The sequence below is a fragment of the Halichoeres trimaculatus genome, unplaced genomic scaffold (assembly GCF_033239565.1).
Source record: "Halichoeres trimaculatus isolate MK-OKI-2021-1 unplaced genomic scaffold, fHalTri1.1 fHalTri1_scaffold_61, whole genome shotgun sequence".
Lineage (NCBI taxonomy): Eukaryota > Metazoa > Chordata > Actinopteri > Labriformes > Labridae > Halichoeres > Halichoeres trimaculatus.
The window spans coordinates 12,728-27,500 of NW_027437240.1; the positions used below are offsets into that span (position 1 = coordinate 12,728).

Sequence of the window (14,773 nt, forward strand, 5' to 3'; positions counted from 1 at the left end):
GTACACTAGCAAGTCACTCTTCAATTGTAGGTGCCTGGGGTTTTAACCACTTTCTGGTGATTGTCTTTTTGCTTGCTGCCAAAAGCACAGCCAGCAGCGTTTTGTCTCTCAGAGATCAGTTTCCAAAAGAAAAATCTCCCATATACAGGGCTTCCACCTTAAGAGGAACGTCCTCAGTAAAGATATGGTTCAAACGCTTCCACAGCGGCTCCCAAAACGCTTTGATCCATTGACAACTCCAAAAAAATTGGACAGTGATTTGCATCTTTTGTCCCACAGAGTCTCCAGCAGGTGTCTCCACTGTTCTGAAGTTTTTCCTGGGCTGGGGTTACCAAAAAAAATCTACCAATGTTTTTCCAACAGAATTCCCTCCATGTGTTGGAGGTTGAGCTCATCCATTGTAACTTCAAATCTTTTCCCAGCTCTCACTTGAAATGGATACGTTTCCCTCCTTCTCCCACTCACTTCCTATACGGTTTGTATCACCCTGTTTAGATAGCAAAATACCATCATATAGTTTAGAAATGAGCTTTGTACAGTGTGAGCCTGTTTCAGCACAGTTAGAAACACACTGAGGAATTCTCAATCAGATTTTTCCCACTTGTCTTTCAAGTTTTGATGAAAATAAGTCCTGACCCGTAAATATCGCTGGAAGTCATCTTTTTCTAAACCATGAGATGTTTCAAGTTCCTCAAAACTCTGAAACATCCCTTTCTGAATAAAAGTGTAACAGGTGCTCAAGCCTTTTGAGACCCGAGCCTTAAATCTGCCATCAATCCTATTTGACTCTGAGGCGTAAGTATTTGAGTCCCATTCCCTAACCCACATGTTTTGGTGATCCTTTTCCAGGAAGATAAAACTGTGAGGAACACAGTTCAATCAGATAGGGCTCCGTTAATCTTTATCTTAGCTCTTGGTTTATTGTACAAAGCAGCAATTACATCAATTAGGGCAGTGTTTCCCAATCCTGGTCCTGGGGGACCCCCCTGCCCTGCACCTTTTAGACGTTACCCCACTCCAGCACACCTGATTCAAATGAATGGCTCGTTATCAGGCTCCAGCGGAGCTTGATGACGAGCTGATCGTTTGAATCAGGTGTGTTGGAGTGGGGAACATAAAAAAAACATGCAGGGCAGGGGGTCCACAGGACCAGGATTGGGAAACACCGCATTAGGGTCTGGTGGAATCCAAATTTAGGCATCACTTTATATCAAAAGGTCCATGTGACCCAGTCAAATGCCTTCTCTGCATCCAAACTCAGCACAAGGGTTTCTAATCTTTGTTGCACTGAACGGTCCAGAACATGTCAAGTTTTCCTGATGTTGTCCCGAGTCTGTCTCTGTCTGATAAACTCCATTCTAGTCGACTTTTTTTAGCCGCCTAAATTGACCTCTTCATTTTTAGGCTACTTTTTAAAGTGGACCTAATGCAGCCCTTGATTTGAAGCCTTGAAATAGCTCAAATTGACCTCCTCATTCTGGACTACTCCTGCCACGTTCATAAGACGTGCTCCACAAACAAAGACTCATTCATGTCATTGTCACATTGAGCTGGTGTATTGAGCTATTATTGTGGCAAAATGATTTGTGTGTGGGTCAGTGCGTCCACACATATGTGAACTGTGATCCACAAATGTGTGGACTGATTCACAAATCTGTCAAATATTTACAAGTGTGTGCACAAATCCACAAATGTTTAAACTGATTAACAAATTAAAATGTAGCCTGAAATGGCTGAAAAGTCTAATTTTTTTTTGTTTGTTTTACAAGAGCTAAAAATCCACACAAATCATCAGATACAACTGAGGCAGTGCGGACTGCAAAGTGGCTGAGGCGTGGTGCTACAGCAATAGCGCCATACCTGGCAGCCTGCGCCTGGGAGCCTGAGCTCAGGGCAAAGTGATCCGCCTCTTACAGACGGATTCTTTCTATTTTTCTCATTTGCAGATCACTGGCCCAGCAGGACTGTAGCAAACATCACGTGCACACAGACAGTCCATCGGGAGGCCCGCCTCAGTCGTAATGATGACAACAGTGATAGGATTTTATAAAACACCCAGACTTTTCAGCCATTTAAGACTATCCATTTATTTGCAAAGCAGTTTAAACATTTCTGGATTTGCAGACACATTTGTGGATATTTGACACATTTGCAAATCTGTTTACACCTTTGTGTAAACAAACATTGGGGATGCATTTACACAGGCTAATCATTTTGTTACAACAATTGCTCCATACTGGTGCAAATACTGATCATTTGATGGGTTTTTGGCAAAGTATGTTTTGGGGGTTTGTAGTGCCACTTTATGTAATAACCCCCCATGATGTAATAATGTGATCAATTTTCAATTCACCATGTAATAACGCTGCATTTTGGTCTACAATTTTTGAGCGCAGTGCATAATAAACTCCTCTGCATTACGTAATACATTCTGACAGCGTGCATCCATCAGTAAATACAAAATGCAGGCGTTGCACTTTTTGATGAAGAAAATGAAAGAATTATGTGCATTATGTAACAAACCACCAAAATGGATGTCTTCATTAGAGGAAAAAAAAAACAGATCATCAAAAAGATATTGACTTAAAGTAAGCAGCATGAAGGGTGGATATAATTTCATCTGGAAAACTGGTGACAACGCCTCACTGGTCAAATCTAAATCAAACTCCACTGACTGGCACCAAGCCCCAGGAGCGTCAGGGGGGCATCAGGTGTAGGCAGGCCATTTGGGTACCTCTCAGCCAGCCCCCCCGGCACCCACACTTAGCCCCGGACCGCCTGGACCACCGGGACCACCTCTCGGCCCTGCGTGACTTCTGCACCTCTCGGCCCTGTGCACCCACACTTAAGCGCCCCCCCCTCTGCTGACTACACCAAACGGCCACGGCCCCCGAAAGACCTCGCGCCCTTGGTAGGAGAAATTCCTATCATTTTAGTTTTACCCGTTGGTAGGTGCCTTGCCCACCTCTCAGCCCTCCAGGCACCCACACTTACAATATATTTCTGATAGTAAAAGGTTTTTATAATAATAATAATAATAATAATAATAATAATAATAATAATTATTATTATTATTATTATTATTATTATTATTATTATTATTATTATCATTATTATTAGTATTATTGAAATTTAAGATATCTATTTGGCTGGTTTGTTGCATAATGCACCTAATTCTTACATTTTCTTCATTTAAAAAAAATACAACACCTGCATTTTGTAATGACTGATGTAATATGTCTGAATGTGTTACATAATGCAGCAAATTTTAACACATACATTAAAAACACTATAAAACAGAATGTGTCAGATTGTTACAAAATGCTGTTTTTTACATAATGAATTGAAAATGTATGACATCATTACAGCACGGGGCGTTATTACATAATGTGGCACCACAGGTTCATTGGTAAAGAGCTTCATGGGTGTGTGGGAAAATGGGGTGTGTGCTTGAGGAACTGGGCAGAGTGTGTGTGCTTGAGGAACTGGGCAGAGTGTGTGTGCTTGAGGAACTGGGCAGTGTGTGTGTGCTTGAGGAACTGGGCAGTGTGTGTGTGCTTGAGGAACTGGGCAGTGTGTGTGTGCTTGAGGAACTGGGCAGTGTGTGTGTGCTTGAGGAACTGGGCAGTGTGTGTGTGCTTGAGGAACTGGGCAGAGTGTGTGTGCTTGAGGAACTGGGCAGTGTGTGTGTGCTTGAGGAACTGGGCAGTGTGTGTGTGCTTGAGGAACTGGGCAGAGTGTGTGTGCTTGAGGAACTGGTCCTGAGCTTTTATCCACAGTTTTTAGACTCAGTCAGTTTCTTCTGTTCAAAACTTTTTCCTCGGCCTTGGGAAAACTCTTCCACACGGCACTGAAGAGGCTGGAGTGCACAGAGAGTGTGTATCCACTTTACACAGGTCAGGGTGAACTGTTTCCCAGAGTACCAGCTGCTCAAACTGGGCGTAGCATCCCCATCTTCTGCTGCAGCAGGATCTACAGAGCCCAGACCTCTGGAGCTGAACCCTGGTTCTGTTCGCTGCTCTAGATCTGGATCACCTGAGGAGACCACGACTCTGGAGTCACATGACACACAATATCTTGTTGACAGCACACCGTGCAAAAGAACACTCACCTATTGGGAGTGAAAGCATACTCACAGGTTTGTCTGTCAGGTGTTTGTCATATGTCACCTCACTTGGTTTCATGTCTTCACTTCCCTCCTTTGTTTCTCTGTCGAAACCTTGTGACAGAAGAAAGAAAACTTTCAGGGAGCATCAGCAGCACATGTACACTGATCCGGACTACACGCTGTATGTCATACCTGCATTTACTGCAGCGTTTGCGTTCACTGGAACAGTGGTGGCCGTAAGCTCAAGTGGTTTGTGGTAACGCTGCACCGAAGTCTGCTCTGGTCCCAGCTCAGGACCGTACATTTCACCCACTTGATGAGCTTGGAAGAGCTCAACCGTTGTTGCTCAGTGTTTTTGTGCGCCGATGCTCCAGCAGTGTTTTCCACGCTGGCTGACGGCTGTTGGTGCTGATAGTTTGGGCTTTTCCTGAAGCAGGCGGTATCCTGTTGTACTGCAGGTCCATCCCTGTGTTTTTCATCCACTCAGGAGCCTTGGAGGCAGGGGACAGCCAGTGGGAGACAAGATGCCGTACTTTGATGCCTTTCCTCACAACATTTGATTTTCTTCAAATGAGAACTTACCTCAAATAGGCGCTGAACAGTGTTTCCTACATTGTGCTTTGCAGAGCGCCTGTGCTCGGGTTGTTCTTCCGTCTCTGTGTCGGGGATCACCTGCTCTCACAAGTTTGACGTCTTCAGGTTTGTTTGACTTTGTATCTTTGTCATTTTCAAATTGGCTGTGAATCTATCGCTACACTGTGTCATATTGGAGTGTTAAATCACACACTTCTTCTGTTTGATGCTTCTTGTTTTTTCTTGTTTTGCCTAATTTTAGCCCGCCACCACCCCCCCTCATCGGAGGACAAATAACTTTATTCCATGCTACGCTTTCAGACCGTCTCTTTTCCTCATTGAATCATTAAGTCCTGTTTTGAATGTATTTGTTTCCAGACTCATATTTGTTAAGATGGAAATTTATCAGGTCTGATCATGACAGTCATTATTCATTTAGAACTATTTTTAAGACTAATATCAAAGAGGAAAGCGGTTGAATTAAAACTGTAGAAGACAGAAAGTCATCACAGCTGCACCAGCGTGGAATGTAACAATAATAATAATAATAAAAAAAGGACAATCAGCATTTTGTAGTGTAACTCATAAATGAAGGTCAGATCAAACTGGGTTATCAAGTTCAATATGAGCTGAATTCATCTTTCCCTACCTATGATCATGTGTCCTATGATCTTTGATTATTTGATCATTTTTTACATTGTTTTTCAATTTATTGACATGTTATTTGATTGTGTGTGTCTCACAGCACACACTGCAGCTTTCTTCCTTTGTTGTTGTTTTTGTGGTTGTTGTTATTTTTTATTTTTGGCCCGCCACCACCCCCCCTCTTCGGAGGACAAATAACTTTATTCTACATTAAAAGAACTATTTAGACATTATCCTTTTTTTTTGTTCTAAGATGATTATTGTGATTTTTGAAAAAAATATATTCTATAAATTGAACACCTTTTGTGGACAACACATAGGCTCTAACTTATCTAATCAAATAACGGTTTCAAAAAATGCTTTGATTTAAAAGATACACATAAAAAATTTTTATGTGTTTTGTCCAACATTTAACTTTTACCCTGCCACCACCCCCCCTCATCGGAGGACAAATAACTTTGTTCTAAAATTTGTAATAACTATTCTAGGTTTTTAATGTTTTTTTAAATTATTATTATCATTATCAAATTATCTTTTTCTTTAATGGTTTTTTTTGTGTGTGTGTGAAAATTTAAATGATTATTTGAAAAAATTTAACTGCTTAAATGTGTACTTTTACCCCGCCACCACCCCCCCTCACCGGAGGACAAATAACTTTGTTCTACATTAGTTTTACTTTAAAACAACTATTCTAGGTTTTTATGTTTGTTTTTGTTTCATTAATATTAAGTATTATTATTATCATTATCAAATATCATTATAATTATTATTATTAGTGTTAATATCATAACTATTATCTTAATTAATTTGTGAAACAATTTAGCTGCTTAAATGTTAACTTTTACCCCGCCACCACCCCCCCTCACCGGAGGACAAATAACTTTGTTCTACATTAGTTTTACTTTAAGACAACTATTCTAGCTTTTTATGCCGTTTTCTATTTTCTTCTTTTTTTTCATCATCATTATCATTATTATTATTATTTTAATATTACTATTTTAATGATTTTTATGAAACAATTTAACTGCTTAAATGTTAACTTTTACCCCGCCACCACCCCCCCTCACCGGAGGACAAATAACTTTGTTCTAAACTTTGAAACAATAATTCTAGGTTTTTAAAGTTTTTATTATAATTATAATTATTATTATTTTTATTGAATTAATACTTTCTTTAATTGTTTTTTTTTTTTTGAGAAAATTTAAATGATTATTTGAAACAATTTAACTGCTTAAATGTTAACTTTTACCCTACCACCACCCCCCCTTACCGGAGGACAAATAACTTTGTTCTAAACTTTGAAACAATAATTATAGGTTTTTAAAGTTTTTATTATCATTATAATTATTATTTTTATTATTATTAAATTAATTTTTTCTTTAATTGTTTTTTTTGGGGGGGTGAAAATTTAAATGATTATTTGAAACAATTTAACTGCTTAAATGTTTACTTTTACCCTGCCACCACCCCCCCTCACCGGAGGACAAATGACTTTGTTCTACATTATATTAACTTGAAATAACTATTCTAGGTTATTTAATCTATTTAAGATTTTTTTTTAATTGATTTCTGTAAATAATTGAATTGTTTAAATGTTGAGTGTGTTTTTAATTGTTTGATGAAACGTGTGTGCACTAAATAATCCAAATACTTACCAAATCCTTACCTCTTCTCCTTGGCTGGGTGTATCCTGGAACCCTTACCTGGTCTTGCCGCTGATCTTCTCCTCCAAGATTTTCTGCTTCTCCTGCAGCTCCCTCCTCTTCCTCTGCTGCCTGCCTGTGTGAAGCTCCTTGATGACAGGATCGTCCTCTGAAAGAAACACAACGTTCGAGGTCACTTTTGAGTGAAGCTGAGAGCTTGTCTGAATTTGGCAGACTTTTGATCAAATCAAATCTTTTCTTCATCAGAGAAATGTAAAAAAAAAACAACAAGGTTTGAAAGTTGCTTTCTTACCCCTGGCCTGGATCTTGGCCTCCTTCTTCTGGCTCCTGGTGATGGCCTTGAGGACCTGGTTCCTCTGGTGCTCCAGGAGGCGCAGTTTCAGTCTCGAAAACAGGCCTCTGTTTTGAAGAGGTTGCTGACTTTCCTCTTCCTCCTGTTCCCCAGAGTGTGCCTGTCCTCCACATTTCTCCTCCTCCTCAACTACATGCTTCTCCTCCTCCTCCTCCTCTTCATCCAGTCTCAGTCTCTCCTTTGCCTCCTCCAGTTTCAGGCTCTTCTTCTCCTCCTCCTCATCAAGTCTCTCCTCTTCCTCCTCTTTCTTCAGTCTCAGTCTCTCCTCCTCCTTCTCCTGTCTCAGTCTCTTCCGTCTTTGTCTTCTCTCCTCCTCCTCCTCCTCCTCCTTCAGTCTGGGTCTGTTTCTTTCATACACCTCCTTCTCCTTTCTTAGCTCCTGTCTTAGCTTCCTGAACTCCTCCTTAGTCCGATTGACCTGTCTCAGTAATTTCTCTCTTTGTTCTCCTCTTTCCAAACTTACCTGTCTCTCTCTCTCCTCCTTCTTCAGCCCCTGTCGCTCCCTCTCCTCCTCTTTCTGTCTCAGTCTCTCCTCCTCCTCTTTCAGTCTCAGTCTCTCCTTTTTCTCCTCCAGTCTAAGTCTCCTCTTCTCCTCTCTCAGTCTCAGTCTCTTCTCCTCCTCTTTCTGTCTCAGTCTCACCTCCTCTTCTTTCAGTCTCAGTCTCTCCTCCTCCTCTTTCAGTCTCAGTCTCTTCTCCTCCTTCTCCAGCCTCAGTCTCTCCTCGTACTCTTTCAGTCTCCGGCTCTCCTCTTCCTTTTCCTGTCTCACTCTCTCCTCCTCCTCCTCCAGTCTCAGCCTCTCCTCTTCCTCCTCCCTCAGTCTCAGTCTGTTTCTGTCATACAGCTCCTTTTCCTTCTTCAGGTCATGTATGGCCTTTCTTAGCTCCTCCTCACTCAGAATCACCTCCTCCACCTGTCTCAGTAATTTCTCTCTTTCTTCTCTCCCTCTTTCCAAACTTACCTGTGTCTCTCTTTCCTCCTCTTTCAGTCTCAGTCTCTCCTCCTCCTCCTCCAGTCTCAGCCTCTCCTCCTCCTCCTTCTTCAGTCTCAGTCTCTCCTCCTCCTCCTGCAGTCCCAGTATTTCAGCTCTCGGTGTTCTCCTTCTTTCCAAACTTACCCGTCTCGCTCTTTCTTCTCTCTTCTTCAGTTTCAACCTCTTCTTCTCCTCCTCCAGTCTCAGTCTCAGCTTCTCCCTCTCCTCTGGCTCCTGGCTCTGTCTCCTCTCCCTCCTCCTCATCCTGGCCGTACCTACCCTTCTGTCTTCCTCCTCCGACTCCCATCTCTCCCTCCTCCTCATCCTGGCCATACCTACCCTTCTGTCTTTCTCCTCCTCCGACTCCCATCTCTCCCTTCTCTCCTCCTGTCTCCTTCTCCTCTCCCTCCTCCTCATCCTGGCCAGTCTTACCCTTCCGTCTTGCTCCTCTTGTCTCAGTGTCTCCTCCAACTCCCATCTCTCCCTCTCCTCTCGCTCCTGACTCCGTCTCCTCTCCTCCCTCCTCATCCTGGCCAGTCTTACCCTTCTCTCTTCCTCCTCCTGTCTCAGTGTCTCCTCCAACTCCCATCTCTCCCTCTCCTCTCGCTCCTGGCGCTGTCTCATCTCCCTCCTCCTCATCTGGGCTATACTTACCTTTCTCTCTACCTCCATCACCTCCTGTCTCAGCGTCTCCTCCCAATCCCATCTCTCCCTCTCCTCTCGCTCCTGGCTGTGTCTCCTCTCCCTGCTCCTCAGGCCGCTCATACTTACCTTTCTCTCCACCTCCTCCTGCTCCTGTCTCAGGCTCTCCATACTTTTGATCTCTCTCCACAAGCCTCTCCCGCCTCTCTCTTCTCCTCCTCTCCTCTGCTCCTCTCTCCTCCCGGTCATGCTTTGAATCAGTTTGTTTTGCTTCTCGTGTCAGTATTCTGAAACATAAATTTATCAGAACATTTGTTTAGTTACAAAATAAAACCAAAATACCCTTTGTTTTATTTCACATCTTAAAGTCATTTATCTCTTCATGGTCATTTACTGTTTACAACTGATTGTTTGTATTGGATTGAATATTTATGGGGAAGTGACAACATGAAGGACCATGTGATTTTAGTTCTGACTGATAAACTCTGTTCAAATAGTAGTGAGGGCTATAATAACAGCAACATCTGACATTTTGCTGCTGCTGTGACTCCTGAATTTCCCCTCGGGATAATCCAAACGTATCCTCTTCTATTCTATTGACTTTGACACCAGTACAAAGCATGATATTCACATCTCTTTGCAAACAACAGGATCAAGTCTTGTCATATTTGTATCACAGAAACAGTCCCAAAGACACGTCAGCACATTTGAAAATATGACCTGGACAGACATGTTAAACTGTAGTCAAGTTATCTTTGTGGCCCATAGCTGTACGCTACACTCATATGATCTCCTCGATCAATGTTTAACTGTTTAGCGCTGTGCTGCAGCATGTTATGGCTGAAACATTAGCCGAAAACTGTGAAAACAGATGAAAAACTAGCTTGTGTTGCCATAGCAGCGGCCTTGCGACCACCGAGTTCGTGCGGCAGAAATTGTCCTGTTTACGGTCACTAATACCACATGAATTCATATGAATGCATGAAAAGAGAAATAAACCAATACCGAGTTAACTTTGGTAGTATACAGACAAATTTCTTCTTTCTTTGAACACATATCTGAAGCATTACCTTGGTTTTGTTCAACTTCAAAGTACACTTTCAACACAACGATGCGGACAATGTCGCAGCTGAAACTAACAAAGCTAAAAACTGTATTTTAACTTGAAATTCACATTGAGATTTACAATCGGAAAAGTAATTAAGCAGCCCTTTTAGACTATTTATGATCAAAGATCCGTTTCACCCCAACGGATGATTTAAACTCCGTCAAACCTTTTGAGAGCGTCACAAATCTCAATAAAAGCCAACAATCGCCATAACCTTTGGTGTTATTCGTTAAATTAGTTCAGATAACTGCTGACAGACATCTGTTCAGTGACAGTAGAGACGCAGAATATTTATGTAAATAAAAGAGAAATAACCCTTCATCCATCGTGTTATGATTAGAGCTAACAGTGTACTGTTTAATGGCTATTTAAATTATCTGTTAAAAGATAAACAGAGCTAGCATGTGCCGCAGTATTTTATGGCTGAAACATTAGCCGAAAACTGTGAAAACAGATGAAAAACTAGCTTGTGCTGCCATAGCAGCGGCCTTGCGACCACAGAGTTCGTGCGGCAGAAATCGCCCCGTTTACAGTCACTAATACCAAATGAATTCATATAAATGCATGGACATAAAAGATAAACCAATACCGAGTTAACTTTGGTAGCTTAGAGACAAAAATATTCTTTCTTTTGACACATATCTGAAGCATTACCTTGTTTTTGTTCAACTTCCAAGTATACTTGTAACACAACGATGCGGGCAATGTCGCAGCTGAAACTATCAAAGCTAAAAACTGTATTTTAACTTGAAATTCACACTGAAATTTACAATCGGAAATGAATTAAAGCAGCCCTTTTAGTCTTGTTGTGATCAAAGGTCCGTTTCACCCCAAGGGGTGATTTGAACTCTGTCAAACCTTTCAAAAAGTCACAGATCTCAACAAGAAATACAAAAATACATGCATGAAACACACAATATGAAACCCGATACGATTAAAAATGCATTTTATTGAGTTGTGCTTAAGCTAGCAAAGCTTTAGCAGGAAAAACTGCAACATACCTCTCCAAGTGCCTTGGTGAAAAAGGCGGAAGGAACGTCCAGCTTGATTTTATACCCCGATGAATTCACAGATTCTAGAATTCATCTGCACCAATCAAATTCAGACGCAACCCGTGCGTCCCTGACGTTTTGACAATAAACAAAATAACACAAAATATTAAAACGGGTAATAAAAGTCCAAATTATTAACCCTCCGATGTCTGCTGGAAATTTAAGAAAATAATGCTTTTTTTTTTTTTTCTTGGAAAGAATTGATTATTTTCCCAAAAGTTTCACACGTCGACTCCAGTGGTTTACATACGTCGTCGCTTTCAGCATAAACACGACTTGATGTAAAAATGAATCAAACTATTAATAACTATGAAAAAAAATACAAACACAATTTTCACTGAGTAGGAATTGAGAGTTTTGATCCGGTAATTCAGATGCTGAAAGTGGGATAAGCGGCCCTCTTTTATTGAACTCGGGATGAACGAAGCCCATCCCGACCGTAGGAGGGCGGTATGGAGCCGACTTTTCTTATTAGCTGTGAAATAACGCTGGGATGAAGAAGACTGCATGAAACTATCAACACTTGGAGGAGAGGGCTGACACAGGAGGAGAGGTGAGACGACTGACATCTTTAACATTGTTTAATCGACAATGTACTGAACCAGTACTTGAAAGTCTACCGTAAACACGGGTATTCCCGAGCGATAAAGCGAGGTTTACGTCCTGAGCTGTTACTGTACACTACTTTGTATTGTTTTAATCTAGTTTAAACCATGTTTCCCGCCCCTAGCAATCACTTATCAAGTTCTCCACCTCAGACAGCTGGAGAGGCAGAACGTGTGGAGGTAGGGTTAGACTCAAGTGAAAGGAAATCCACAGATTTTTAGCCAGATCATTTTTTTTTTTACTGCTCACATAAAATGAAGGAGCCAGTAAAGTGATGGAAGGGTCGGGAATAAACATTAACAGAGGTTTGCTGCAAAGATTCAGTGTGTATTTATCAGAACAGACTGAAGGCAGCAACTTCAGAAAATATAAACAAGTCATTTTAAAAGAGCGTAATCTCCTAATAATATGGTTTATGTGCAAACTTTGGGCGATTTTTATGTCCCCACAAACAGCAGATCCCCTTCATGTTTCTACAGTAAGACAGAGCGCACAAACTCCTGACATACCGACACATTTTTCTATTCAGACCAAAATGCACTGACTGAAACATTTTCTAAAGACAGAGCTGTCATTTTTCACATTAGAATATCTTTGATTATTTTTACTATTAATTATTATCTATAATTAAGTTTTGACTTAAAAAAAATGTCTTCACTTTGCTCAGAATTTGTTACATTTTCACACTGCGGCTGTGATGATCCCATTTCACATCTGTTCACAGGTGTTCTTCTGTCATTCATGAATTGTAACCGTCATCCGTCCTTTGGTCGTTCTTCCTCTGTGTAGGCAACGTGGAGACCGCTGAGGGGGAGAAGTAGCCAGCGTTCAGCGTTCAGCACTCAACTGCCTGACTGTTTTGAGTTCACCAGCTGAGAAAGCAAAGTGCTCCACGTAATTCCAAAGTGTCAATGTGAACACGCGTACGCTCTCCAGATAGACGGTGGAAGTAAAGAAGTGATTTGAGACACAGTCTCTCTGCTGTTTCTCGGTGGTTTGCAAAGCACATAGAGCACGGCACTGATTTGTTTTTTAGATCAGCAGAAAGTGATCCAGTTATCTCTGGGAACCAAGCTTTGTTTTTTCCAGCTTCTGTGAGAGCCAGGCCAAAGTGCATAGGCTGTGCAGGCTGTGGACACTTTTTTTTTTTCTTTTGCCTTCTCAAAAAAAGGGCTTCCTCCTACCAGGGGCGCAATGTTCTTTTGGTACGGGCCAAGTGGTGTAGTCGGCGGAGGGGGGTTTAAGTCTGGGTTCCCCGGGACCCAGTGGAGAGCAGGGCAGGGGGTTGGGTTCCCCGGGACCCGCCGGAGAGCAAGGCCGCGAGGGACAGCGGGGGCTAAAGGGCTGGCTGCCAGGGGTGGGAGACTTGGCCCCGGCCCGCGTCGCGTCGCATCGCGTCGCGTTGCCTTGCGTCGCGTTGCCTTGCGTCGCGTTGCCTTGCGTCGCGTTGCCTTGCGTCGCGTTGCCTTGCGTCGCGTTGCCTTGCGTCGCTTGGGGTTGGGTTAGGGTCTGGCCAGGGTGGGCGGGCTGGCTGGGGTGGTGAGGGTTCCCCGGGACCCGCTGGAGAGCAAGGCCCCGAGGGACAGCGGGGGCTAAAGGGCTGGCTGCCAGGGGCGGGAGACTTGGCCCCCGACCCGCCTAGGGTTGGGCAGGGGCCCGCGGGCTGGGGTGCGCGGGTTGCATTCATTCTCAGTTAGTGCACTTTACAAATCAACCAACAACTTCACACATTTTCTTTCTTCTCCACAAAAACAAGCCGCAAAGTCAAATCACTCCTGGATTAACAACGCCTTCAAATCAGCTTTGCTGCTTCCTTTAAGCTGTCGCATCCTTGTCTATGTCAGTCTGTCTATTTCTCTCAGCCATCTCACACTTGCCATCTTTTCTTAGCTGTGGACTACCCATCATGCCCCAGAGGACATCCCCGGAGGACATCCCCGGAGGACATGCCCCAGAGGACATCCCCAGAGGACATCCCCAGAGGACATCCCCAGAGGACATGCCCCAGAGGACATCCCCGTGTGTCTCAGTCACTCTCTAAATCACCTCCAGCTGGACCACCTAGATCTTTACCTCATACATTTCCCTCTCGCTTTAAAGCTACACTGACACATACACACAAGTGGAACAGAGCTAAACTTTCACTTTAATCTCACCTTAATATCTGCCTCGACCCGTGAGGAGTGCCATTCTGGAGACTGCAGGGATGCCAAACTCCTGCCATGGAGGGCCAAGAGGCTGCAGCTTTTCTTTCCTACCAACAACTCCACCAGCTGATTCCACTCGTGACCTCACCTTCAAGCAGAGAGCAGGGACTAATCAGTGGAATCAGCTGCTGGAGTTCTTGCTTGGAGGGAAAAATAGTTGGCACCAGTTTGACATCCCTGCTCTAGAGCTTTCCGTTCTGACAAAAAGATCCCGTCTAGCTGCCTAAACCTTCCAAAGCAAACTGAAAACATGACAGGAGTATGAAAACTCTTTAGGCTGATACGCCCTAAGTCTCCTGATGTGTTTACCTGCAAGTTCAAAGCTTTTCTGTTGGTCTTTACTTTTTTCTCAGCTTATCTTTCAGCCTTTTCCCCTTTATTACAGATCAGGACTCCAGGGCTGGAGTAAGACATGCACCGAGTGACGTCGGGAACAGAAATCGATTCAAGCGGCTCGCATCAAATTAAACAGAGAAGATGGACCGGGACAGGGACTCAGGGGCGCTACTGGCTCAGGTGATCTGCTCTATTTCACAATAAAACAGCACACGCAGACTCTGGCTGGTTAGTCAGACCAGGGGACCCTGAACTTTTCTCTCAGTGAACATCATAACAGTGGTACCAGAGACCAGTGACCCCCCTGCTGGGGGAGGACACCAGCAGACCAATCCAAAAACCATTCTGTCTGCACGCACATCAATAAACTCCTGTTCAATTCTGTTTTTACAACAATGAATAGAATCTTCATTTGTAAATAGTTTTGAATGTAGAATTCATTTTTCAGCCTATAAAACACCACTGAACTCAAATCAAACTGTCCTCTCAACTGTGAGCCTCATTTCT

The 14,773-nt window shown here is 42.9% G+C and overlaps 1 protein-coding gene across 1 annotated transcript; it reads right to left on the reverse strand.

Annotated features, from left to right (window-relative positions):
• Positions 1 to 6,933: 6,933 nt before the first annotated feature.
• Positions 6,934 to 13,948, reverse strand: LOC141786678 (uncharacterized). The gene is made up of 3 exons (XM_074665229.1): positions 13,880 to 13,948; positions 7,283 to 9,244; positions 6,934 to 7,138 (listed from the first exon to the last, which is right to left on the reverse strand). Exons 2-3 carry the CDS (start codon positions 9,204 to 9,206, stop codon positions 7,026 to 7,028), a joined length of 2,037 nt encoding a protein of 678 aa, XP_074521330.1. The 5' UTR covers positions 9,207 to 9,244; positions 13,880 to 13,948; the 3' UTR covers positions 6,934 to 7,025.
• Between the last annotated feature and the right edge of the window lie 825 nt (positions 13,949 to 14,773).